General features: G+C 47.1%; 1 protein-coding gene across 1 annotated transcript; it reads left to right on the top strand.

Moving 5' to 3' along the window:
- LOC135369350 (uncharacterized) lies at positions 1 to 25,189 on the top strand. Its single transcript, XM_064602944.1, has 7 exons — positions 1 to 99; positions 4,445 to 4,533; positions 10,345 to 10,437; positions 15,534 to 15,618; positions 17,142 to 17,188; positions 17,927 to 18,013; positions 25,043 to 25,189. Exons 1-7 carry the CDS (start codon positions 54 to 56, stop codon positions 25,109 to 25,111), a joined length of 516 nt encoding a protein of 171 aa, XP_064459014.1. The 5' UTR covers positions 1 to 53; the 3' UTR covers positions 25,112 to 25,189.
- Positions 25,190 to 25,570: the final 381 nt, after the last annotated feature.

The following is a 25,570-nucleotide window of genomic DNA, read 5'->3' as shown; positions in this document are numbered from 1 at the left end:
TTAACGCAATTTTCCACGTTACTCTCGTAGTAGAAGCAGGAAAAACGGATCCCATGTTCGTCAAAGGTTGGCAGGCCTTTCTCACATGCTTCTGGTTCGGTAAGCATATAACCTCTCACACTGTCGCCGGTGTTCCTTTCGCATTTTTAAGACTTCGCTCGTAATGAGCAAGTTTCTTACTTCTCTGGCGCCAAGGCAACTGACCACGTTATGTGTAAAATCTGTTACAGATCGGCTACACAACTGATCACATCTTTACACAGCCCTAGTCAGTGCTTACTCTCAAATATGGTATATACAGAGTTTAGGTAACCCACTACAAGGTAACCAGTAGTATACTATTGGTTCCCGGTAATGCTCCTAGTCCTTCGGTTTAATTTCCTGCCAGAGTGGAGGTACGGTGGACGGCTGTAGGGTAGGCTTGTTTCTGAAGGGTTCTTTATACAATACGAAGAAAGAAACTCGAGTTTTTTTTTGTTGTTGTTTTTTGTTATCATTAACTATGGTGCTGATGTGGTTCGTGCAACTAAGGTTGTGAGTAAGATACAGGCCCAGATGCTCGTAGAAATTCGATTTCAAAACAAGAGTAGTCCCTATCTTGTAGAAGCGTATAGGTAAGGTTGCCTAGAACGCGAGAACGATACGGATGGATACTTAAACATGCTGAGTGAGCACAACCGAGGTAAAGCGTCACGGGTATTGTGTGAACTGGAGTTCACGCTTGAGCAATTTTTGGTCAGAGGAAGAAGAGATGCAGCGGTAGACTTTTAGAAAGACGTTCAAACATGCCTTCAGTCACTCGGAGCCCACTGCAATTCAAGATGGGCGTGGCCTTCATCTAATGTCGCATTCACAAGTGGATGCTCTAAGTAATAAACTGCCATGGCCACGGTGAAATGAAAAAAAAAAAGGAATAACTAAAAATCGTAGAACACAAGTAGATGAGGCAAGCGAGTTGGTGTAAACGATTGAACGGAAAAACTTCCTTGAGTCTGAGGAGCAACGAAGGGGAGGACTAGACAGGACGGACACAGGACAAGAACCGACAACGACTACTCAAAGCCAGTAAATGAACGTTTATTCAACGTAGAGCGAGTGGAGGAATCGATAATGAGTCGTCGTTGTCGGTTCTTGTCCTGTGTCCGTCCTATCTAGTCCTCCCTTCATTGCTCCTCAGACTCAGGGGGTTGTTTCCATACAAGAAAAATCGTGGGGTGTAATCCTTGTGCTGTGGTGCAGTACAGTGATCTGTAGATGTCATGGAGTTATGAGGACTGGGACGAGGTAAGGGAGAGATGTACCCTCGAGGTCCAACATCGCGCTTTCTTCCCATGCTCTCGTGTAGTATCTAGAACATTGCGCGGAATGGAGTCATCAAAGTACAAAAATGAAATGAAAAGTCACTCAAATGTAGGGTTGGCTACCGGAAACGGAAACGAGTAACGGTAATTACCGAAATTTAGCAGGAAACGAAAATGAAAACGAAAAAGAAAATTGTTTTTTAGGTTTCATTACCAGAAACCGAAAGGGAAACGAAATTCAAGAGTGGTAACGTTAACGGAAGCCAAATTCGCAGGACGTTTCCTCAGTCTTTTCGCGTTAACATGAAAATTGTACAAAGTGTTTCACTTAAGAGTGATACAGTCGACCCGCGTTTATCCGGACGGCTTCGTTTCCTGTGAAAATGTCCGGATAGCGAAGGAAGCGGATAAGTGAAACACGAAAATTCAGAGTGACCCCAAAAGGACATCTTTATTGATCATTACACAGAAAACTATCCATTGTCATCTGTTTCATTCTAATACACGCATCCAGTTCTTCTAAACCTTTGCAAATGGCATTGACTTGCGAAATATTGTTCGGTTGCTCGAAAAATAACAGCGCTGTTCTCAGTGCCGCCCGCGCATTTTCTACCGTCACAGCTGGTGCCTCATCCAGGCTTTCATCATCAGATTATTTTTGAACACTATCGGAAGCGACGACACTGACGATGTCGTCATCTATGATTGCAGCGCAGGGGTCCTCGTTGCGGACCTTCTCAGTCTGAAATGACCAGACTGCTCAGTGGATTACTTTTGTGTAACGTGCAAAGTCGGAAAGGGAGAAAATTCTTCCTAGCAACACTGTATTTGTGTCAGTAAAAGTCACGACCAGGGTTCTCGACCTCACTTGACTAGGTGTGGGCCAAGTGTCATTCCTGGACAATGACCGGATAACTGAAGCCGATTGTTGGGTATTAGTCACTTCTGTTCCCTGGAATTCTCGTCCGAGTCCGGAAGCTGAAGTCCGGATAAACGAGGGCGAAATACATGGGGCGAAATCCGTACCCATGTTTTTTTGTCCGGATAGCGCAGGATCCGGATAAATGAAGTCCGGATAAACGCGGGTCGACTGTACCTAATTATTGAAGAAAATTACTTGAGATTAAAACTAGGAACCTTCTGCGTCATACTTGCGAAGGCTTTTGCCGCCCAAACAGGTGGTTTCCGTCAGTGTACCTCATTAATTTGTCTAATTAGCTTAATTGAACTCAAAAAATACCCAAGGAAAGGCAACGTTTTTTTTTTTTTTTTCTGCGCTAATTTGAAAGCCCATGACCACAACACCCCATTTCAGTCACAGTTGCAGGATCTTTCACAATCTTTCTGAAAAGCACGAGAAGTGTAAAAGAATTGCGGGTCTTTCACTGCGAGAGTTGGTCTGAAAACGCTGCGAGAAGAGGCCAGTCTTAGATCTCCCTACAAGGTCGATGTCTACCTAGCACATGCCGAAATCTCTCATGGGCATGCGCACTGTTGTGGAAGAACTTTCCTTCGCAATTCCGGATTTGAGCTTGGAGGTTGCTCCTTGGGACAAGTTATAGATTATTATATTATGAGAGATATTATATTAGATATGGGCGCCTTAGAACCAGCTAAAGTGGAAACGGTCCGGCTGCAAGCAGAGTCACTACTTGCCGGTGACTTCTTGGCTGAATGGGAGCGAATGAAACTTAACCTTCACGCCAACGAAAGTGAATTCAGGCTCGGTAGCTTTTGTCCAGCACAAAAAGGCCAGAAAGCTTGCTGCTCAACAACAACATATTTCTAGCCAGCTGTGTACTCTGACCCCAAGTACCGTCCATTGCTCAGCGAATACGCTACGGACGCATCTAAACTGTGCTTAATTGATATAACAAAGAGCTGAAATGACCGAAAGAGAGCACGACACTGAAGCACATTTTGTTGAGGTGCCCTGTAACGCTGATGACAACGAAGCTTGTCTCGATGATCACACTGAAAGTCTTACGAGGTCTCGCGAAACAAGTCATAGCTCCTACAGAGCGCCTCCGACCTTCCATAAGCAGGACATCAAAACCTCATTACAAGAATACGAGACGAATATCAAGGGTGCCTAAAGAGACGGATATATTGAAATGGTGGCTTTCCCGCGATGAACCTTTTGCAAAGCGCCTGACAGAAGCTGCCTTCTCTGTGCTCTCTCTGACAATCACGCAGGTGTCAGTGGAGCGTTTCTTTTCGAGACTTTCTTTCGTGTTGAGCCCACTGCGCAGCAAGAGTTTTGGATTATACGTTATTTTTGCGCAAGAGCCAGATCGAGAGAGACTGTGCGTTTAATGGCACAAAGGCGGCAAAGGCCAAAGAGCGCCAGAACTATGGACACGGGCGGAAACCAAAAGGCATGTATTTCCGCGAACTGGGGAAGCATCTACTTGGGTGTATGGGATTCGTCACGAACTTCGCATTAAAGTCTTTAGTGTTTATGCTTGGTGTGGTTTGTCCTTTTGCATCCATTACGTAGCTAGAATATCTGACATGAAAAAGCCAAAATCAAACAGTACCAGTTCCGGATGAGAAACTGAAACCAGTACCGGGGAAATACCTCGGAAACCGAAACTGAAATGAAATTCTTAAAAGGAAACGGAAACAGGCACCGCTACCGAAAATCGTCCAGAAGCAGAAACGAAAATCCGAGTTGTTCAGTTACGGGAAAGGGAACCGGAAACAATAATATTTTCGGTAACCAACCCTGCTGAAATGTCGTCGCACAACAAGAACAGCTATTGCCATTACCCGAATTCGACACCGGACGGTAATTTCCGTTTCCATCTCTGTTTCCGGTAATGGAGACCGTGGTAGGCTTTCCGTTTCTGTTATCGTTGCCATCTCAAATTTCGGAAATAAACCGTTTATGTTTCCGTTACCATTACTGTTACCCTTGCCTCTACTGAACACTGAAACTGATTGGTTTATCACGTTTTCGGAACTGTTATCGTGAACACCTTCCGATGTACTAAAACTTCTTAACGCAACTGTCACGCCGGCAACGAAAAAGGAGCGTTGTCACGCCATTACCAGTTGCATATTTTTCCTTTGAGCATTCGTACGCTAAACAGCGAAGGAAGCCTATCGGTTTTGACAGAGTGAGACGTCATTCTCTGCAGCACCGGTTCCTCCAGTTGACGGTAACCCGATGTGTATCCTTGTGGACTTGCCTGGAGCTGGAGGATGCACGGACTACGAACACATTAGAGTAAGTATAGCTTCCACACCTACTCTCTGCCATTAGAGTAATTAATGGTGGCAAATTAGGAAGAAGTTCCTGTTCCCCCGTCAACGACGCCCCAGGTGTTGTATGTAGTAAGTGCTTGCACCCAGTACATCACAAGCAAATGAGCATGGTTCAGCGCATGTTCAATTGAAATTCCTCCATTTAAAGCATCGCACTATCTGAGTCAGTGCCGAACCGGTGTACGTCTGCTTCGACATAACTGGGAGTCATAGGAAAGCAAGTAAACGGAAGGAGAGTGGGCAAGGATAATCATTTTATTGGAAAATCAGGGATATCCCAAACAGCACAATGTACTGAAAGTCGAGTGCGATAGGGGTGGACGGTATGTGTCTTACCAATGTTCTTTAGCTTCACCAGCCTGTTCAAGGCCTTCCACCTACCCGTCCACCGCTATTGCACTCGACTTTTTTAAGTACATTGTGCTGCTTGGTATCATCTTGACGAAACGAGTTTGGAGAAACCACTGACCATTGCCGGTCCTCTGCCAGGCATGATGGTTGTAGAAATTGATTGGCTACAGGGACGCAACATAATGCCACGTATCATCTTTGAAGCGACAACACGGAACAGCAACAACAGGCAACGAGACGTCAAACGACAGGCTGAAATCCACGACACGCCGCGCTGATTAGCGAGCGATCCTTCGAGAAGCATCTGTGCCTTCACTCCGCACCGATCTCAGGGACGTGCCGACGACTTTGGAGAAGCTTCTGTATTTCCTCTTCTTCACGGACGCGTGTTTTCTACAATGTTCGCCGCTGTGTATAAAATCTCGTGAGCTCCCAGCTGGAGCATTCTTTACCTTAGTTTTGTTTGAGAGCTATCGCTCTTGCGTTAGCAAGCTAAGCAGCTGAATAAAGCGCTCGCCGATTATTCGCCGCCTCGCTCATCTGTTTTAATCCGTGACATTTCTGGTGGAGGTGCGGGGCAATCCCCGCTCAACAGCCTGGAAGAACAGCAACGACTGAGTCGAAAAAAGCGTGGGTTATCTGCATTGGGACCCCCATCCCGCAAGAAGATGACTGCGGATAGCACCACCCAAACGGCGCAGCGGTCATCGCGCCTGTCTCCTCTGCACGATCGCCGAAAACATTTACCGGGGAACTGTACGACCACGTTGACGACTGGCTTGACCATTTCGAGCGGATCGCTAGGTTCAACGAGTGGAACGACGACCAGAAGCTCGTCAACACGTACTTCTTTCTTGACGGGACGGCGCGGACCTGGTTCGAGAACAGAGAGACGTCCCTTACATCCTGGAATGTATTTAAGACAAGCTCCGCGAGGGGTTCACTTTCGAGCAACGGTACTCACCGAACAACTACTCCTGAGTGGGGTACAGCTACCAAATGAAAGTGTCACCGGCTTCGTTGAAGACGTCCTGCGGCTCCTCAAACGAGCTGGCCCCAAAGCCTCCGAAGAAAAGAAGGTTCACCGGCTCAGGAGAAGTGTGAACGTTTTGCACGCCCTATCTCGTAACCCACCCCCACGACGACACAAGCTTTCCTGGACGAAGCCGCCAGGATTGAGAGGGCTTTGCTCTCTCGGTCCACCATCGGCCAGCGACGTCAGGACTACCAAGCCTTCGCCGCGCCTGCAGACTTCGACGTACACTCCCTCAGACAATTGATACACTCCCTCAGGCAAGTACGAGCTCTCCTCCGCCCAGAAAAAAATAGAGCTTCTTTGGCCTCCGTCGGGCCGATTATCAAGGAGGAGGTACAGCAGGCACTCCAAGCGCCGCCACCTGTAGTCGAGGTACCGAAGCCAACCAACACAGCCGCACTGTGACAGCCATCACCGGCAGCGCTGTACGGCAACAGCTGGGCGCTTTCGCGAGCCGCCCAGCCCGCACCACTTAGCTACCCGCCACGCGCACAAGGAACTCACATGACAGACGTATGGCGAACATCAGACTTGAGGCCGCTTTGCCACCACTGTGGAGAAGCCAATCATGTCTACCGCCGTTGCCCGTACGGACGTCCGGGTCTATCCGGATTTTCACCCTACGCTCCCCGCCCTCAACGCGCTAGTCGCCCCGGCGCAACTGAAGACTACCTACGGCAGCAGAATGCTTCTGCTGGCACACGACGCGACCAGTCCCCGAGCGACCCCCATCGCAGCAGGCCGCCACGAAGAGCACGTTCACCATCCTCGGCAAGACGACCTAGGTGAAGCTGCGTACCAACGAAAAGTTACAATTCCTCCAACTCGACGAACAGCAACACAGCACTGCCACGACGCTCGAAACCTTACTAGTGACCTGCAAATACTCATCGACTGCCACGAGACAGCTGAGTTAATCGATACCAGCGCCGAAGACTCTGTTATAAGTGCTACGTTGGGTGCGAAGCTTCGCAAAGTGCAAACGAAGTGGGATGAGCCGAACATCAGGACTTCTGGTGGACACGTCGTAACCCCGACTGGTCGATGCTCGGGAACCGTACAAGTACGTGACATCCAGTACGTCGTCAGCTTCGTCGTCCTCTCTAATTGCCCACATGACGCCATCCTCGGGATGGACTTTCTGCTGGAAAGCAAAGCGGTCATCATCGACTTCACCAACGGAGTGATTCCCGTAAAGACGCCAGAAGGAGAAGACGACGATAATGCGTGGCTGACACCTGTAAGCCCGGAGAAGCGCACAAATACACATGTGGCAACTATAGCAAGTCAACGGGTCGACCTTCCTCCCTTGTCATCAATTATCATTACTAGTGTGAGTGACACGGCGTCGAATGGCTGTCTGTTGGCCGAAGGAAACACTCATCTCCTCTTAGGACGCGGTAATCGGGATAGCACGAGGAATGTCAGAGACGGGAAAATTCAGCTACTAATTACGAACTTTGGCCAGAAACAGCACCATATCACGAAGGGCACCAAAATAGCTGTCCTTGCAGACGATTATGTCACCACAGGTCACACATCGACTGCGCCACAGAACATCACGACCGCGCGTTCGACCTATACCATCAACTAACTGCGTTACAGAAGCAGACTCTTCTGCAAGTACTACATGCTTTCAGTGACTGTTTCGCCCCTTCGTCCAAAGTGAAACAGACGTCGGTCGGAAAGTATCATATCGTCGATGAAAACGTCCAGCCGATTCATCGTATGCCGTTTCGGGTGTCACCTAATGAGCGACAAGCAATCCGAGCACAAGTACAAGAAATGCTGGACAACGACATTATTCAGCCGTCGACCAGTCCGTGGGCGTCGCCGGTAGTACTCGTGAAGAAAAAGGACGGAATACCCAGGTTCTGCGTCAACTACCAAAAACTCCACGAAATCACAAAGAAGGACGGCTACCCGTTACCAGGCATCGACGACACACTCGATCGTCTCCAAAATGCAAAGTTTCTCTTCCCATGGACCTCAAGACGGGGTACTGGCAAGTGGAAGTCGACGAACGGGATCGTGAGAGAACGGCCTTCGTTACTCCGGATGGGCTTTACGAATTCAGGGTTATGCCCTTTGTCATGTGCACACCTCCAGATACGTTTCAGCGAGTCATGGACACTGTGCTGGCTGGGTTAAAATGGCAAACCTGACTGTGAACCTCGACGACGTTGTCGTCTTCGGAAGACCCTTCGAACACGTAGAATGGCTGAAACAAGCTTTCGAGGCCATCAGAGCTACGGGACTGTAGCTGAAACCTGAAAAATGTCGGTTCGCTTACCAAGAACGGATGTTTCTCGGCCATCTCGTGAGCGGTGACGGCATACGCACAGATCCCGAGAGAACAGCAACTATCGCCAACTACACTGTTTCTTCTAACGTTAAAGACATTCGAAGCTTCCTTTGTCTCTGCGTCTACTGCTGCCGCTTCATCCTAAATTTCTTGAAAACCGCGTCACCGCTCAGCGCCCTGACGAAGGATGGAGCTTCTTTTTAGTCGCACGAATTAGAACAACGGGCCTTCGAGGAATTAATGACACGCCTCCAGACTGCACCTGTGTTGGCACACTTCGATCTCAACGCCGAAACCGAAATACACACCGGCGCAAGCAATGAAGGTCTCTGCGCAGTGCTGGTACAACTACAAGACGGCATCAACAACAACTTTAGTTTTGACCTTGGAGAGTGGGGAGTTTCATCGCCACAGGCAATACTCTACCCCATTGCTGGTTGGAATGGGGGGAATAAAATAACGAGCCCCTTCACAATAACGATCGAAGTCCGATGGTGTCCAGAAATGCTGCGTAAAGGCTGGTTCACACTGTCACGTTTACGCTTGCGTCTACGGGTTACGTGCGCTTACGGTGGGGGTTGCCATGACGACGAAGAGACGGCGCCCGCAAGATCGTTTCCGCAAGGAGTTGAAGCAACTTCAACTTTTCTCCCGCAAGCTCCGTAACAGTAAAAGTTCCGTAAAAGTTCGGATGCCGCGCAAGCGTTTGGTCTCGCGCGTCTCCTTGCAAAGATGGCGAAAACCTTCGATGTCTTAGAAGCTCATATTCTCCTAGTTGAGAAGTTTCCCGGCTATGCAGTAGCAAAAGAAGCGACTACAGGGATGCCACGAAAAAAGAAAACTCATGGATGACAATTAGCATAGCAGTGGGTCTGTCAGGTGATATCTTTATTCAATGAATCTGTCCGAAGTAGCGAGTTGTACGTTGCACTGCCGACGATGGCGTTAAGTTAAGAACATTAACAGTTAAGAACATCGTCAAGGAATATCTGATTGTCTTCCAAAGCAGCTGGCACCGGGGTGCGCGACGCTGGACGCCATGCTACTCTGTGGCTCTATTTCCCTATTCTTCGGAAGGATGGCGCTCTAGGAGGCCGTTCCTCATTGGAGGAACGGAGCGCCGAAACGTAGTAATGTGAACGATGGAGGAACGTAGCTGGCAACGAGATGGGTACTACGTAAGCGCAACCCGTAGCCCGTAAGCGCGAACGTGGCAGTGTGAACCAGCCTTAAGACGGCAGACGTAAGACGGCATCACGAAGCTGCGTCCCTACTTATTTTCCCGTCTTTTACAGGCACAATTCCTCTTGCTATCCCAATTCCGCGCTCTAGGAGGAGACGGGTGTTTCGGCCAACAAACAGCCATTCGGTGCCGTGTCAGTGTACTGGAGTAATAATAACTGGTGACAAGGAAGGAAGGTCGACCTGCCGACTTACTATAGTTGTCCCATGCGTATTTGTGCGCTTCTCCGAGCTTATACCCCTGTCAGACGGGCACATATACGGCCTTAACGGTCACGGCGGTAAATCCGTACTGTCATTAGCTTCCTGCCAGACGATCAGCAATAAGGCCTTTGCGACAAAACTGAGGTAGAAGGGCAACGGTGTTCCCGCAAGACAGTTTACGACATTCCACGAATTTCGCTAGTTTCACTAGAGGTCGCCCCTGGCCCGTTAAATGCAATTTTGAGAGCAAAAATATAAGAGTACTGTGGTACATGTATGACCTTTTGTGCTGGGTTGACAAGACATTGTCAAACTACGCCGCCTACATCAACTATCTGTCGCTACCTTAAAGTGCAATTAGTGTTTTAGCTTATTCTACAGGAACGCTGCGCAAGCTTTATTAAGTCGAACTTCTCTCGTGCCTGCGATATTTGCTGCTTGTGAAAAATTTCAAGCGCTTTCTCAGTCGCTACGGTTAATTATAGCAAATTATAAATAAAAATATAGCCAGGTAGATTGTCGACCGAAGCTGAAAGTAGTGGTATCTGTTTCACAGATGTATTCCAGACTCCGCAGTCCCTTTATTACAAAGCCGGATTGGGCAAGACTTGTGCCACAGTCTTTCTCTTTTACAGTACAATGGATCCTTGCTTGCCTGCAGCCACATGTGCGTACCAGACTTGGACTTTTCGTGCTACCGTAATGAGTGGACACGGGAGCCATGCCTCGTATGTATTTTGAAGCATTCTTGCAGTGCATAAACGTTCCGTTCTGTCGGTGTATACGAGGGGGGGTTCAAGTCAAACCGGGCCTTTCTGTCTCCGGAGTGTACAAACGGCTCGCGCTACTTTTTTTTCCGTCATTTTCACTCGCTATCTCCGCGTTCTTCGTGGTGGTCCAAAGTTTGTGCAACAGAAGACACGTGCTGGACAAGATGGCCGCCCGATCGAAAATTCATCAAGACTCCATCAGAAATTCTAATGATCCATTAGAATATTTTGATGTTCCATCAAAACAGCTTGCAGTGTTAGGTGCTTGTAGTGTTGTTAGTGGTCCGACAAATGCTTTCCCAGAGCCCGTCAGGTGGGCCAAATGGCTCCAGAAAAAGGCCTGGTGGTGCCACAGGGCCCCTTATGGCCCAACAAAGGCTATCTAACTTCCCATCAGGTGAGCTTAGTGGTCCCACACGAGAACTTAATGGTACGTCAACGAGGCTTTGCGGTCGAACGGGTACGCCTCAATGTAGATCAGGGGTCCCTAACGGGACATCAGAGATAAGGAATAGCATATAATCGCCAAAACACTCCATGTAGGACGCCGTAAAAGACCCAACTGCAAAAACTAAGAATGGACCTGCGTCCTGTCCTGCCCTAGTCTTGTCCTTTAGCGTTTCATTGTATAGAAAGTTCTAGCTGTTATAAAAAATGAGCAACGTTGTAGCCGACGTTTTTGCAGTATTCAATATGGCAGCTCGCATTGTCCTGACAGTTCAATAGACCTCCGACCGACAGGTTACTAATTTTATGCCGTCTTGCTCATTACGACTCGGAATATTCTAATATTTATTCAAGATGCAGTCGTTCGTGATATGTGACCCCCATAAAGCTTCCCTAAAACTGGTCAGCTCTCACAGGCTCAAGCTGCGAACGCCCCAGCGTATAAAAACAATTGAGCATCGCGCGACGCTTGCAGCCTATAAAAGGTATTAAAAACGATAAAAACCCCGTGACGGGAAACAAACAAAAGGGCGACACAACTCCTAAGACCTGTACTTTCGAAAAGATAAAAGGCACTACGCAGACTTGAGGGTGTGAGAGGGTAATCTTCTAGAAGAGAGCGTTGCTGGCTCAGGTTATTTAAGAGGCAGGTCTGGTCAATAAAATTCTTGTTCTCCAGTCTGTGCTGTGCGTTGTGTCGTCCTTTTGTTTGTTTACCGGCACGGGCTTTTTTATCTCTTTTCAAGTACGAAATACCGAACAACCCAATTTTTAACAATTTTCTATAAAAGATCCATGACGAAAACCCGAGACTGGGAAAAAGACGAAAAACAGACGACACAACACAAAGTCTCAAATTGAATTGAGACTTTGTGTTGTGTGGTCTGTTTTTCGTCTTTTTCCCAGTCTCGGGTTTTCGTCATGGATCTTAGCCACCAGCTCGCTTGCTTTTTAACCATTTTTCTATAAAAGACCAATGCGCGAGTACCATATGCCAGTGCAATATACCAGTGCAATGCGCGAGTACCATAAGCATTCATAAAACGCCTGGGAACTTCATAGGTGGACGTCGCTCTCTGTATATCGGTTGAAACATTTTCCTAGTCTTGAGGGAATTCTCTGATGGAATGGACTGCTGCGAGAGTGGAAAAAAAAAAAAAAACGCGCGATTGCACAGCAGAACATTGATTCTCGATGGATCTACAGAATGTCTAAACCAAAATGAGTAAGAAACACAGGCGCTGTGGTAGTGTTGAGCCCCAACACATTCCTCACTTCAATGTTGCGTGTGCGTGTAAATTAAATGAATTTAGACACCTCACCCTTTCTGTTTAGCATCAGCAGGGCTGTTGGACTCACGAAATCATGGAAGACAAGCTATAAGCATAGTATATGTGCTGTCTGCATCGAATGCATCAAATGAAATGGACATTGCTATCCCAAGTGAGGTTTTGGACGTTCAGCTCTGAAGAGCGTTTTTCTTAATATATTATTTATTTATTCGAAATACTTCTGGCGTTTGACTCGTCATGGAAGGAGGGACACACATAGTGCGCATATTCCACTACCAATATAACGGCAACAACAATGATAATCATAATAAAATATGAAAAAAGGAAAACGCTATGCAAACAAACATGAAGCTGTACTCAATTAGCTATACATATGCATATATACACACATACACATATATACAGGAAACACAGTTATGAGTCACGATAAAGTTCAGTAATACAGGAGACAAAAGAAGGTAGGCTGTCGCAATCAATGGCCGTCTGGTGTAACTTATTCCATTCTTCAATGGTTTTAGGGAGAAAGGAGTACCGTAAGCAGTTTCTTTTGAAGCGATATTGCACTAAATGTTTGGTGTGCTTTCTGCGACGACTAGCACTGTCGGAAAGTTTCAAGTCCTTGGGCTTGGGAATGCAAGTTTCGTCGTCAAGTATAGACCAAAGAGTTTTTAGGCACATAATTTTGTTTCTGACATGAAGATTCAGAAGCCCGGCCGACTGAAGCATTTGAGTTGGTGAGTCAAAACGGGAAAATTTGTTGTACACGAAACGGATGGCTCGTCTTTGAATCATTTCAAGCTCTTTTATTCTCGTTGTAGCTTCCGGAAACCAAATGAGAGACCCAATAATCAATTAGCGAACGTACTAAGGCTTCATAAGCAATTAGATTCACGTGTTTATCGGCATCGCAGAGACTTCTCCTCAACATACAAAGCTTTCTACTGGCCCTGCTGATAACATCGTTTATATGTTGATCCCACTTCAAATCCTCGCTCAATGTAAGACCTAGCTATTTATGTTTACTGACTTGCTTAAGTGGTCGCCCATTGACGGAGTACTCAAAAGGAAGAACATTTTTCTGTTTAGTTGTTATTTTCATGCGCACACTTTTTTGCGTATTAATGGACATCTGCCAAGAGTCGCACCAACTTTTGACGGAGTCAAGGCATGTTTGCAAACATTCCTGGTCTTGGCGTGACCCTACTTCCCTGTACAACACGCAGTCATCTGCAAACAATTTGATACTAGAGATAACTACATTTGGCATATCATTTATATAAAGTAGGAAAAACAAAGGGCCAAGGACTGATCCTTGTGGAACTCCAGAGCTTACATTCGAAATACGTGAGTTTATGCCATCAAGGTGCACAAACTGTTGCCTTTCAGTAAGGTAGGATTCGAGATAAGATATAAGCTTGTCATTATTAAAAATTGAACGAAGTTTTAAGAGTAGCTTTGAGTGAGACACCCTGTCAAAAGCTTTTTCAAGATCAAGAAAAATCACGTCTACCTCTTTGCCAGCATTAATGGATATCGCAAGATCATGTACAAACTGAATAAGTTGGTATGTGGTAGAGGAACGCTTTCGAAAGCCATACTGGAGCCCACTTATCACAGAATGTTCTTCAAGGAAACTAGACAGGTGACAGTAAACCATGTTCTCGAAAATCTTGACAGCAATGTACAAAGCACAGCAAAGAACAACTTGACAGCAATGAAATAGGTCGATAATCTTTGACGGATGACGCCTGTTTTTTTTTTTTTTCGGCATTGGAATAACTTTTGCAATTTTCCAAGCACGAGGAATCCGCCCTGATTCATATACTTTCTGATATATCAACTGTAAGTAGAGTGAAATCCACCCTGCGTAGCGCCTCAAGAAACCGTTTGGAATAACCATCAGGTCTTTCACTCTTTTTTAAGTTTAAGCTAAGTAAAAGAGATAAAATGCCAGGAGAGCTGAATACCACATCGGGGATTGGAGGAATTACCTTGCCAACACTATAAGGTAGGCTCGTATGCTCATCAACAGAGTAAACTGAGACGAAATGATCATTAAACTAATCTGCAGTGTGACTCGCACTCGAGGGCATTAAATCAGTACCTCGCCTATTAGGATGAATATGCCGCCAGAATTTTTGTGGAGAACTAACCATGAAGTCACGCAGGGTGTTACTATAGAATGCGTGTTTATTATTGCGTATAGTGTCACGAAGCTTTCTCCTCAGTTCTCGTATACCTTCGGTATCAGAGCGACCCCTTTTAGTTAACCTATTTATGCGACGCTTAAAGTGGCTAACTTCGCGCGTAATCCATGGCCTCCTTCTTCCTGCTCGTTTCTTCCGCAAAGGAACATGGGATCGCAAACAGGACATTACAATGTCAATGAACATCGACCAAACCCCATCGCTGTCAACCTCGGGTACCATCTAGAAAACCTATCAAATTCTGAGGCGAGGTGATCAATGATCGCAGTGTCATCGGCTCTTTCAAAATCATAAAAAGATACATATTTGTTTGAATCCTTTCTAGATGGTGACAGACAGCAATTAAACAAGACAGTTTTGCGGTCAGAAATGCCGTCCACAATATCAAAACAAAAATCAGTCAACGGTCGATTGACAACAAACAGGTCAAGAATGGAAGATGTCATTGATGTAACTCCAGTTGGATGAGACACTACTTGTTGTAAATTGAATTTGTAAGCCAAGTCAAACAACGCATCAGCACTACGGTTATCCTTACAAGTGCCTTTAGTAAGAGAATTCCAGTCGACAGCAGCTAGGTTAAAGTCACCGCATACAATGATTTTGTGGTTGTCCTTGAAAATGGTACTCATATAGTCATCTAATGATTCCAACACGGATACAGCAGCATTTGGGGGCCTGTAAACAACTCGAACAATCACTTTTCCAACTACTGTATTTAGTTTACACCAAGCACTTTCCAAATTGGGATGAGGAACGACAGAAAAGTCCGAGTTTTTCTTTAACAACAACGCAACACCCCTGCCCCGAGATACTCTATCTTTCCTACCAACTACATATAATAATTAGAGCTTGATTACCTCATCATGACACGAATGTAAACGGACTGAATCTGTCGCAAAAGCGTGTGTGTGCATGCCAAGTAGTTTCATATTTTTATCAAGTAACAACCTATTTGTAGGAATTGGAGTACATCATTTGGTGGAACACTCCGTATGGTGCCTATGCTTGGCCTGTGTGTTTCGCCTTAACTGGTCTTCAAAGTACAACGTATTTCTATAATCGCCTTCATCCATGTAACATTGTTAACTTTCTAATTTTATTTCAGGTTTTTCACACAGCCACTCTTGGGAGGTGCTACGGAGGTGTATGTTATAATCACACAGAGTATAATAGATTGGCCGCGATAAGACGTAAGTGTACACTCCTGGCCCGAATTGGTGTAATATCAAGACGATTACCCGACTGTGTAAGGGGACGAAGCGTGTGCCTTGCATCAATAGACGACGGAGTGCAAAGTTCCACAATACATACCAGAAAAAAATATTCTCGAGACATACCAAACGATTGGCAGATGACATCGAAAGGGGAAGAACAGACCGGAGGCTCGATGCTGCTGAACTATTCGTTATTCCGTGCCGCGGTGGGGGTGGTAGTGAGGGTGAAAGAGCTCAGCGTTCTTGGCCTCACAGATGGGGGGCAGCATCACGACCAACGCTCTAAGTGGGATTTGCGTCCTGTGCCGGCTTCAAAGGGAACTGTGCCGACATATATCTGACAGCGTCTGACGAAAACCAAAGAAAAACACCAGACAGCGCAGCCGGCGCCCGAATTTGTGCATAAATGTATTACTTCGCTCTGATTCGTCACGAGCTCCCTTGCGGTGGCCCATCGTGTCGTTCGCTACGTTACGTGCCACCGTGTGGCGTTAGAACATGCCTTAGTAACCGCCAGCTTCTTTGAAGAGCGCGCTATGAACCTCTTCCCATGGAAAACGGTATCTATTCCATTCACCAGAAAGAAGCTAAACAATTTCAACCTCAAAATGCAAGGGGATGATATCGAAACGAACACAGACCCGCAAATTCCTAGGAATAATTCCCAATCAGAACTTGTCCTGGGCGCAACAGATCCAGAAGCTTAAGCAGACAAACAAGGCTGATGCCAATATGAAATGGGGCCAATGCGAAATGAGGTAACGGGGAAGCAGTCCGTACTGTTCACCGAGCCGTGATAAAACAAATACTGGCTTACAGCATCCCGTACATCGTCTTGTAGCATTCCTGCAGCTGTCACAGAAACGGCATCGGTCAAGCCTCCGGTTTAAGTACTGCCAAGCCTGACGCATGTAGACAAAACCACAAGCTATAGGTATAGGACTACAGTAAAGCTCATCTTTTGACGAAGGGACTGATTTTGAATGAGATCTGAGACGAAGTAACTTATTGCCATTTCTAAGAGCAAGAGGCAGATCAGATTCATCACACAAGCCATTCGGACTGTGCGAAAAGTTGAGGTAAAGGGAACAAATTTCGCTTCGCGGTTAATTTTTTCCCCTGCACGGAGACGAGATCCCGCATGTTGGTCTCCCCTCTGCTTTCCTGGAGGAAAGTAGTCATATGTGCAGGGGTATAAGTAAGTAGGACACTTTCGCAGGCATTGTGCTTGCTGGCAACAGTTTGCAACGCAAACTTTCGCTACGGGGCCTCTGATTATATAAATGAAAACGAACTTCACGAACTGCATCCGGCGAATGTTAACTTGGACACGCCCCCAAAGTGGTTTCTCCTCTTCGCTTGCTTATCCGTTGGTGTCATCCCACTTTGTTTGCTCATAAATCGTCTTTGTCCACCTTTGTCTACGCGTTGTGTGTCATAAAACATCACTAGCCGGGGTGTCGTAGCGTCATTTCAACGAAAGCAAACTTGTTTTGCAGGTCCCAACACTCAGATGCCGTGCAGGCATGGAAACGACTACTTATATGTAAGTATTAAGATGTTAAACAATGTTTACTTACTAAACAGAAAACCTGTACGCACAACACCAAAGAGAACTTTAGACACGTGAGCACAATAAATTTAAGAAATTTTGCAGCAGCAAATACATTATATTGCGAGCTAGCCAAAAAACAAACGAAAGAGCCAAGAACGGCGCTTGTGCGCATGCGTAGAACGCACCGAGCAAGGATATGCCGTCATTCGTCATTCCATATGTCGTCATTCATCACAACCTCTCACATACAGTGAACCAGGGGGCACTTCGATCTCTTATGCGAAGAACGCAAGAATTTGAAAAAAAGAGCACAGAATTCGATCTTTCCCACTTGCAGCAAAGCATGTGTTACTGTCAATTTTGTTCCGCTATTCGTGTCTTGGAACACCTATTGAGAGATACTGCACATTAACCGTCCGTATGTAGGAAGCCTTTCGAAAAAAAAAAGAAAGTTTGCTTCGAATACCACGGAATTATAGAAAATGAGATCATGTAATGGGTTTTGCATTCAGTCTTTATTCCTTCTGAGGCATTCGCCACTCAGGAATAGGACGCACCGAAACTATAGGGGCACCAAGAGCAGCTAGGACTGGTCGAAATGGTACACTGGATAGTTCGCCGCTCTCTCCTAACCGCTATCCCACGTTCATGTGTCACATAGCAGCATTTCTTTCTACAGATCGCCGTAGTACAGCACGTCACATGTAACCGCCATGTACTTGCTTGCAGAGTTACCGGGGACCATTCGGCTGCCACTTTTACTGCCGCGAACGTCCCCACAGAATTGAGAAGCGTCCTGACGGCAATGCCTGTCTGGTAAGGAAAATAGCAGCGAACCTTTTCAAACATTTGCACGTTCGTCAGATCTCTTCACTGTGCCCTATGTCTTTGAGACCTAATGGGGGGGGGGGGGGGTACGTTTATTAAGAAAAAGAAAGGAAAGGAACCCAATGGGGTTTCATGGTGGATCCTTTAAGAGCCTACGGAACGCAACACTCTCTGGACGCACACTGCTTCGACATTTGCACAAAAATTACGAGATCCCTGAAGCCTTCGGCAAGGAATCTGACGAAGCAAAAATCGAGCAAAAATAGAAAATCAGCCCATCTCGTTGAGTTTGTGCGAATGCTAGCTGACGACAAACTGAGCTCTGTCTCTCTCTCACTTTCTTCGTTTTCTTTTCTCATTTTCATTTCATTCATTTCATTTTTCATGCAAGGCTTCCAAACTACAAGTTGAACATTCTCTATTGTTACATTAGATGTCTAGGTAGAAACTTTCGGGGAACGGTCAGTTTTGGTTATGCCATCGAAGCACTGCACGTCCAGAGAAGCAGTGTCCCCATAGTGATCGTAGGTCGCCTTTACTGAGGATCGACAGCAGAGAATAGAATTGTACATTAGTTTTTTTTTTGTTCAGAGTTTGAGAGCTGAGGTTCACCAGGTCTGGTGGAGCAAACACAAGGGCTTCACCGCAACCGAGCTAAAGACAGCGTTGAAACTTGTGGACGTGCGCCCGTCCCCGGGATACGATAAGATTACCTGTGTCACGCTGTGAAACCTTGACGGACGATCACTACAAGATCTAATTCATGTATCTAACGCATCTTGGTATTAAAAATCTGTCATCTGGCTGGAAGGGGCCAACTGTTCTTATCCTGGAACCCAGTAAACTCCCGAATGCCGTATCGTCCTTTCGGCCTATAAGCCTGGCAAGCTGTATGCGAGATCTGACAGAAATAATGGTTTCAGCGTCGTCTCGACTGATGGCCCGAAAAACAGGTTGTGCTTGCGAGGCAATCGCTGGATTTACATTGCCACCGAAGCTCCATGAATCTGACTCTCGACCTGGTCTCCGCACTGGAGCATGCTGGTGTTCATCGATGAATCGACGTGCCTGTAGATGGTGCGCGGACCGTGCTCACCGACGTGACATCAGCCTTCGTGGACATCAGCCTTCGTGGACATCAGCCTTCGTGGACATCAAGAGTGCTTATGATACCGTTTTGCACATTTGTATGCTGCATGCCTTGCTCGTTTTTTTATGTATCGAGTCGGCCCTACAACTGGCTCCAATAATTCCCAACGCACCGAACTGGCGTTGTCCGTATACATCCGAAGGCCAAACTCCAAACATAATGTTCGTCAAGAAGGTCCGCAAGCAAGTATCGAGACTGATACTCCTTGATGTGGCCATAGCAGGTAAAAAAAAAAAAAACGAATAATTCATCTGAAAGTGGCGTTCTCCCTATGTGCAGGTGATGTTGCAGGTAGGACAATAGGAAAATCACGATATGCCATTAAGTACCGCTTGCAGCCGGCTGTCAATTAGATCCGCAAGCGCGTCGCAACTTGGTATGGACATACGCACGAACAGTACGCACGAACAGTACGCCGAGCACCAGTTCACGCCCAAGGCCCAAAAGTTCTGTTCGTAGGTCTGTCTCACTGTTCGCTTGATGTGGTCACGAATTCGAATCTACCTTGGTCTCGATACATTACTCACGTTGAATCCGGCACCTTGGCTTGAAGCCTAATCGCAGAAATGGCCCCCTGCTGTTCATGATCTTTCATGATCTGGCTCGGAGTGGGGAAGTGATGGGTGCTCCCTTCTTGCAGTTCAACTGCCTTTGCACAGACCTGTGTTCCTTACAGCCTTCCAGATCTGCGGAGGATTTCCACAACATCATTAAATAGCCTTCGGGGTCTGTTTGCTCGTAGCCTTCGTCGCATTTTCTCCATTCCTAGCAGTGGCAGCCCACTTTTGGCCGTCAACATTCCAACATATGCTATCATATCTCATCTCATTCTGGCTACAGTCATGACCCTGGCCAGATAAGTGAGGCCGGTTTCGTCACCACCGCCACCACAGCTCAGTGGTGTTACCGTTAGCGGGAAGTTGACCCCCCAAGATACTGTGACATCATTCTCCATCTTTCTCCATTGCTCGCTCTATCGGCCTTTCTAAATCACACTTTCAATCTGGCTAAATCAGCTGGACTCTCAACCTCTCACTATGTCACAGTTGCCTGGTCAGTGACCCAATCCAGCCCGCCAACGCTGTGCCCCCCCCCCCCCCCAAAAAAAAAAAAAAACTTCTAATCTTTTTTGAGCACAGTTGAACTTCTGTGTCAACTGTCAAGCGACACATTATTTCATTTCACCACATCACAGCCAGCAATGAGATAGCTTATTTCCCCTGGCGAGGAAACTCCAAATCATTATCAAATAAAACTGCTGTTGTTAGCGTAGAGCTCCTCAGTCTTAAAGGACCACGGAAGCGAAAATAGGCTGCAAAGCTATTTGCCTCATATTGCGATGTGTACCAAAACAATCCGGAATTCGACTTAGATTTGCGTATATTAGTTGAAATGCCGCCACAATCGCGATATAAAATTCGGCCGTGGAGCACTCTGAGCCCCTGGTGAGCGTCGCCGCGCCGCCGCAGCAGACCACGGAAGTGACGCACGTTGGCTCTCCTGCTGGAGTTCCTGACTTTCATTTCGCTTCATTTCATTTGGCGTTTCGGCGTACGTCTAATTCCTGCTACGGGGAAAGAACGGAGACGAATGTGAATATCTCGGTTGAACGGCTGCGATCCTCGTAGGCTGCCCGCGTGCTGTGACGTCAGGGCAGCTGAGTGAGCACTTTTTATAGGCTGCCGAAAATCGTCTGCTAGCAATCCAACCGGTCAACCTCACTGCTTCAGACGCGTGACGGGGAGTCCCAAAGACGGCTGCGAAACGAACGAAATGAAAAGAAGGCAGGCTATCTCGCTATTGGGCAGACGATCTGCCATATCTGCCATATCACTGAGTGTCAGACAAGGGAAGCAGTACTTCTGACATGCGGGACTCTCTTGTCCACCATGTTTGTGGGCTTCTTTCGGGCATCATCTATGGATGTACACTGCACATCCGCATTGCATCCGCATTGCAGAGGAGCCCAATGGAAGCTTTCACTCTAGATGTAGGACCTCATCTTGCAAGTAACTCGTACGCTAGAAGGCTAGGTGAACCTTGTTGGGCTGTATCTTTTGCGTCTAGCGCAAATCCTTTTCGTTTCGGATTAGTTTCGGATTAGTTATCTTTTAATAATAAAAGGCCCGAGCAGCGCGAGGTGTGTGACGACAAAGTGGTGTACCACATTCTCTCGCTGACTGGACCGAACTGGATGTCTGACTGATGCTCTCTCGGTAGTGTTGAAGCCACACGCACAGATTGGCCACGGCATAAAACCTCAACAAAGGTTATGGGCCCAGATCGGTTTCAAGACACCGAGTAACCTCAAGCGGTGAGCAAGTTCATATTCTTTTGAGAAAACAAAATGGCGGAGGGAACGTCGACTACCCACTCGGTCCACTTAGAGAAGCTTGACTTCAGCAATTATCCCACATGGCGTTTTAAAATGACCATATACCTCAAGGCGAAGGGACTTTGGTCAGCCGTGGAAGGCGAACGCCCAATTGACCAAGATGCCAGGCGTGAATGGGACAAGAAGGAGATCGAGGCTACTAACGTCATGGTCCAGTCGCCGTCAAGCGCACAGACGAGTTACGTCGTAAACCAGACGTCTGCAAAGGACATTTGGAACAAACTCGAAGAGGTTAACCGAGGTCGTGTACTCGAAAAGAAAATTGCTCTAAAACGGGAGCTTAACGGGATTAAGTGGACCAAAGAAGAAAATGCAGCACAATACATGCACCGCGTAGAATCCCTTTCTGAGCAGTTACGACAGACACGACAAACAGAACAGGACCCTAACGATCAGTCAAAGAAAATACATTGACGAGATCTTAAGTCGCTTCAAGATGGAGGATTGCAAACCGATAAAAACACCAATGGAAGTTGGACAGAGGAATGACACGACGACTGCGACTGCTGCAGAGAAGAATCCGAATGTACCATATCAGTCCCTGATAGGAAATTTAATGTATTTGGTGCAAGGGACACGTCCAGATCTTGCATTTGTCACTCACTACCTGAGCCAGTTCAACTTAAATCACACGCTAAGTCACTGGAGGATGGCGAAAAGAGTGCTCCGTTACCTCAAAGGAACCCGCAACGTTGGAATAACGTACAGCGCATGCAAGGAGCCCATAACAGGTTACACCGATGCAAGCTGGAACGAGTGCGGCACTGGCAGATCGAGGAGTGGTTACGTATTCACAATGTCTCAGGGTGCGATCAGTTGGAGATCGACGAGACAACAACTAATAGCTTTGTCAACATGCGAAGCGGAATACATTGCGCTTACGGAAGGCTTAAAAGAAGGAAAGTGGATTAAAACGTTCATGGCAGAGCTTGGATTCAATAACTATGGAACTCAGACCTTAGAAGTCCGTTGTGACAACCAGTCTGCCATCAGAATAACTGAAAACCCGATGTATCATCAACGAACAAAGCACATCGATCTCAAATACCTATTCGCCAGAAATGAAGTGGAAAACAAACGGTTCAGGATCACATTCTTACGTACTGAGGACATGATCGCCGACGCTTTGACGAAACAAGTGTCGAACGCAAATAACACCGTGTGCGGCAAAGGATTCGGCTTCACAAACTTTCCTTGATGTGTAGGATTTGCTGGACGCAGGGGGGCATTTGTTGGGCTGTATCTTTTGCGTCTAGCGCAAATCCTTTTCGTTTCGGATTAGTTTCGGATTAGTTACCTTTTAATAATATAAGGCCCGAGCAGCGCGAGGTGTGTGACGACAAAGTGGTGTACCACATTCTCTCGCTGACTGGACCGAACTGGATGTCTGACTGATGCTCTCTCGGTAGTGTTGAAGCCACACGCACAGATTGTCCACGGCATAAAACCTCAACAAACCTTCGCACTATAGGTGTGGAAGTTGGAGACCAAGTCGCTGTCAACATATGACGCGTGGTGCTGAGTCCTGCGAATATACAGAAGGAAATTGTCCCAGAGCATCATCTTAAGGGAACAGCCAATTAAAAGGGCAGAGGCGAGCCTAGCCCTGAATGGCAGGGTGATGCAACGTATCCTTGTGTCTTAGGAGCACGGGTACGTAACAAACATGTGGCTGCCAGCTCTCATATGGTCGACGATAGATACAAAACGAACAGGACGACACAAAAGTGACTCGGTCAGGGGGGAAGCTATGGAAAGATTTTGGTTGTTTAATGAGGTTTAGCGTAGTTGTCAGGGTTTGGGACCAAAAGACAGTGCGGGTACGTGAGTCAGCGGCATAGATATCTGCATCAAGGCGGCAGAGAACGTGCGAGATCCTCCTGACGACATTCTCCGGCAGGCATAACGAATCTTGGACCGCGCCGGCTGTGACCACCACGTACAGCTTCAAACATCGCCTTCTGCAGACGTTTCGGCATCGCTTTAAATACCTGGGATCACTGTTGCGAGGCTTGCCGTTTCCATCTTGGTTTCTGTATATCCCCGCATGGCTCAGAGTCCGCTTAGCCCAGGTTTATCGCCATTAACATCTTTCACAACTCACTTGCGCCACACCCACTTTGAAGTTGTTTCTGTGTCGTAATTCTTAGTGGTGTCATGCTAGTGCCTCGTCTCAACCTTCGGTTATGGTCCCATTTATCGACTACTCCATTTAATAATATCACAGTAGCGTCCTGCAAGTCAAGTCCTTCTATTTCAACCCGTGTTTGCAATCGCCATTTTACAATAGACAAGTGCGAGCCAGTGCATCTCTCTACGAAGTTAGCTATCATGCATACCCTCATACGAATTTCTGGAGAAAATTAGTTCACAAGAGTGCCCGTACCGAAGGCGATACTCACGGGGATCTCCTCGCTTGCGACGTCATTCAGTCGAGCATGTTTTATTGGCTGCCGAGAATCGTCTGCTAGCAATGAGACTGGCCGTCCTTACTCCTCCCAACATGAGACTGGGACGTGAAGTTGGTGTTGGAAAGGAGCACGAACCAGGCTGCATAGTTAACATTAGGAAACCTTTAATGGCGGATGACGATGGCTAGAACAACTGCGGCTGAAGCGCACATGTCACGAGTGTCGAGGGATGGATCTTCATCTTCGCTTTTCTTACAGTTGGTACGAATCCGGGTACCGGCTGTGCTGTCTTGGCGTTTTCCCAGGGTTTTCCTTTAAGACAAATGCCAGCACAGTTCCCTGTGAAGATGGGGCAGGACGCATGATTCTTTCTTGAGATAGTCGCCACGTTGCCCGGCTGTGCATGGACGACCACGGGAAGCAGTACCACCACCACCACCACCACCACTACTCCCGCCCTTTACTGATTTCCGCGCCCTTACTGATGAGTGCAAGGGAACAAAGCTTGGGACGATGGGATGTTCCGAATCAGTCGGAGAGCAGACCTGGCGACGTTTGTCGATCATGACATAAGCTTCCATTCTAGGCGTAGGACCTCCTGGAGCAACTAACAACAACATGCTAGGCTATTCGATTAGCCTCCACAGTGTAGCTGTAAAACAGCGGACGGAACCGCAAGTTCTTCTAATGTGTTTCGAAGGAAGCAGCTGAATAACAAGGCCAAATAATGTGCACGAGATGCACTGCAGATTGATGCAGCATTGCCTTGAACATCAGGAACACGGATACATCACTAATCCGTCGTCGACAATATATACAAAACGTAGAAAAGGACGTCAGACTGATTTGCTCGTGCTGGAAGTCAGGGGAAGATTTTTTTCTGGTTGTGTAGCTCATACAGCACTGAATTGAGAATAGCGTCCTGCACTGTCTAGTTATTCCCTTTGTTCCTGTGTTTATCCCAGTTGTTTCACAGCAGACCAGTGTCGACTGGCACACCTCTCTACGAAGTTACATGATATAAGTTGCGTTATTTAACACTTCTTCATGTTCTGTTTCAGGACCCGGCGACAGCAGTCAAGGGCGGATGCTCGAGTGGCTACTGCTACGCTGGATACCAGCGAAATTGAATGGAGACGCGCGTAAGAACGTCATTTGTATGCAAAGCACTGCCTTCTTCCAGGCCATTAAACATATAATTGCCAGAACTTGCAGTGGAACGCTATATAGAGTTCCAAAAAATATTGCCCTTCCCATCTAGCATGGCCTCAGCCGAAGCATAAGTTCAGATGTCGTCTTCAGCCATGCCACGAGCCTCCGCATCTGCTTGGTAGTCCCTTCGACCACCGAGACACGCGAACCGCGTGCGGGATGGTGAAACGTTCGGTTCGACGTCGTGCGGGATGGTGAAACCCTCGGCGTTCTCGCACGGTACCTTTCTCAGCAAGCCCTTCACTACCTTCGCCAAGTTAACAAAGACAACCCGGCCTCTGATTTCGGTCGTGCTATCGTTCGCTTAATAGAGTGCGTCCCTGCACAGTTCTCCCTGCCCTCGCAGGCCCCGGCGATGTGGACGCGTGTTAGACAAG

This window comes from Ornithodoros turicata, chromosome 9 (assembly GCF_037126465.1).
Source record: "Ornithodoros turicata isolate Travis chromosome 9, ASM3712646v1, whole genome shotgun sequence".
NCBI lineage: Eukaryota > Metazoa > Arthropoda > Arachnida > Ixodida > Argasidae > Ornithodoros > Ornithodoros turicata.
Note: the sequence above shows the minus strand (reverse complement) of the source record. Positions and strands in the feature narration are given on the sequence as shown.